Raw genomic sequence first — 2,515 nt, 5'->3', positions numbered from 1 at the left:
GCAAAGAGTCAGACACGACTAGCGACTGAGCAACAAAGCTGCCTATGTGATTAGCGTGACTGAAGAACCAAGTTTTGAATTTTTTAAAACAATTTAGAGACTTCCCTGGTGGTCCAGTGGCTAAGACTCCAAACTCCCAATGTAGGGAACCCAAGTTTGATACCTGGTCAGGGAACTAGATCCCATATGCTGCAATTAAGAGCTCAAATGCCACACCCAAAAGCTCACAAGTGAAAGTGAAAGACACTCAGTCGTGTCTGACTCTTTGCAAACGCCATGGACTACACAGTCCATGGAATTCTCCGGGCCAGAATACTGGAGGGGGTAGTAGCCTATCCCTTCTCCAGCAGGGTCTCCTGCATTGCAGGCCGATTCTTTACCAGCTGAGCTACCAGGAAAGGCCAAAAGCTCCCATGCCACATCTGAAAAGATCTTGTATCCTGCAACCAAGACCGGCTGCAGCCAAATAAAATAAAATAAATCTATAAAAACAATTTAATGAATTTTAATATAAAAACCAATATTCAACTCAGTCATTGGAGAAATTTTTACACGTATTTGGAACGATATGAGTATATGAATCTAACTTTTCATCTAACTTTCACAAATTCTAGAAACTGACCAAATATTTGCACTAAAAATTTGCTGTTCAAATTGAGATGTTTGGTTAATTATAACATCTACACCAGATTTCATAGACTTTTAATATAAAAAAAGAATAAAACACCTCATAATAACTTCCTCTATGTAAACTAAGTAAAATACATTATTAACAACAATTTCATCTGTTTGCATTTTTAATAAGTTACCAGAAAATTATTTTTTTTTTCCAGAAAATTTAAAGTCACATACTTGGTTCACATTCTACTGCTTTGAGAAAATATAAAGAGGTTGAACTGCCCATGGGGTTAGAAAGAGGCACCACTGAAGTTAGGTAACAATGAAAGGAAATATCTGATGAACGCCAAACAACATGTGCGGTAAGGGCTCTGAGGAGGGAAAGATGGGGATGTAGAAGAGACAAGCAAGTCTTCAACAGGTGGTGGTGGTTCAGTCGCTCAGTCTCTGTCTGACTCTTGCGACTCAATGGACTGTAGCCTGACAGGCTCCTCTGTCCATGGGATTTCCCAGGCAAGAGTACTGGAGTGGGTTGCCATTTCCTTCTCCAGGGGATCTTGCCGACCCTGGGATCGAACTCGGGTCTCTCTCATTGCAGGCGTATTCTCTACCCACCCGCGAAATTCAAGAGATGCGCCGCAGGATGCGCCCCGCCCCTGAACGCTCTGGGTCTTTTGAGCCCGCCTCCCCGCCGTAGCCGCGCTGCACGACTCGGGTTCGCGATGGCGGACGTGTCTGAGAGGACGCTGCAGTTGTCCGTACTGGTGGCTTTCGCCTCCGGAGTGCTCGTAGGCTGGCAGGCAAACCGGCTACGGCGGCGCTACCTGGACTGGAGGAAGAAGAGGCTGCAAGACAAGCTGGCAGCGACGCAGAAGAAGCTGGATCTGGCCTGAGACCCCCGCCCTGTTGGTCCCCGCCAACTCCCGCGCGACCACCTCGAGACCATCTAGCCTGTCCCGTGCGGGGCCTCGGCCCTGGGCTAGGCCCGTCTCACGCCCTCCGCCCGCAGTGCCAGGCTTGTCTTGGAGTTGGTGAGCATTATTTATAGCAACGCTTTAAGGGGAGATTTTGGGTATAGACTAATATCTTGCGGCAGGAGGGTTTCAAGGGCCCCAGAAAGAGGAGAAAGTTATGTTTTCCGTGGTAACGCACACTTCAGTGCCATAGTTCAGTTCCCTGCGCGTGTTTAACGGGACTGCCTTAACCACGTGCAAAGTCATTGCACCTTGACAACGTTAAGTTTCAAAATGAAAAACACTCAAAAGAATAGAAAGAAAAAAGACGGACCGTGGAGGTGTTCCTACCACCCTTTTCTCTCCCTGATCAATTTATACTTAAAAATATCTTTGATAGCACCACAGTACATCTTTGCGTTCATGCTTTGTCATCTCCAGTCTAAATTCTTAGCATTTTGGCAGGCTGGGAAAGTGGAAAGAACAGTGGCTTGGAAATCAGGAGCTTTGCCATTAGAGCTCTGCAAACTTCCAGGGTCTCAGTTTTCTTATCTGTAACACCAGATCTTATTGTTCATGGTTTAACTAAACAGTAAAAATAATTTGAAGTTATCCATTACGTATTTCTAATTTGATTTTTCTTTTCTGTTTCCAACAGCTCATTGAAGATGGTATGGAGACCTGGACAGAAATAATACCTCCTTGCACTTTATGAATCAATTTTATTTTTAAAATAAAAAAATGTAAATGTATTTGAACCTTTTATTAAAAGGGAAAGGAGTATCATTGTATTAAGAGAGATGGTGCCTCAAAACTGATAATTACTGTTTTTGATCACATACCTTGTTTTCTAAGGAATCTGTGCTAGTTCGTTGGTACAATTGGCAAAGCAAAGTTGGTCTAGGAACCATTACCAGTCCCTTTGCTCAGCAAATTTGCTGGAG

At 44.1% G+C, this 2,515-nt stretch overlaps 1 protein-coding gene across 1 annotated transcript; it reads left to right on the top strand.

Moving 5' to 3' along the window:
* Positions 1-1,322: 1,322 nt before the first annotated feature.
* MTLN (mitoregulin) lies at positions 1,323-2,323 on the top strand. The gene is made up of 2 exons (XM_081484820.1): positions 1,323-1,649; positions 2,230-2,323. Exon 1 carries the CDS (start codon positions 1,341-1,343, stop codon positions 1,509-1,511), a length of 171 nt encoding a protein of 56 aa, XP_081340946.1. The 5' UTR covers positions 1,323-1,340; the 3' UTR covers positions 1,512-1,649; positions 2,230-2,323.
* Positions 2,324-2,515: the final 192 nt, after the last annotated feature.

Source organism: Giraffa tippelskirchi, chromosome 4, assembly GCF_054371585.1.
Source record: "Giraffa tippelskirchi isolate mGirTip1 chromosome 4, T2T-mGirTip1v1.2.pri, whole genome shotgun sequence".
Taxonomy (NCBI): domain Eukaryota; kingdom Metazoa; phylum Chordata; class Mammalia; order Artiodactyla; family Giraffidae; genus Giraffa; species Giraffa tippelskirchi.
This window is presented reverse-complemented; position numbering and strand designations above follow the sequence as displayed.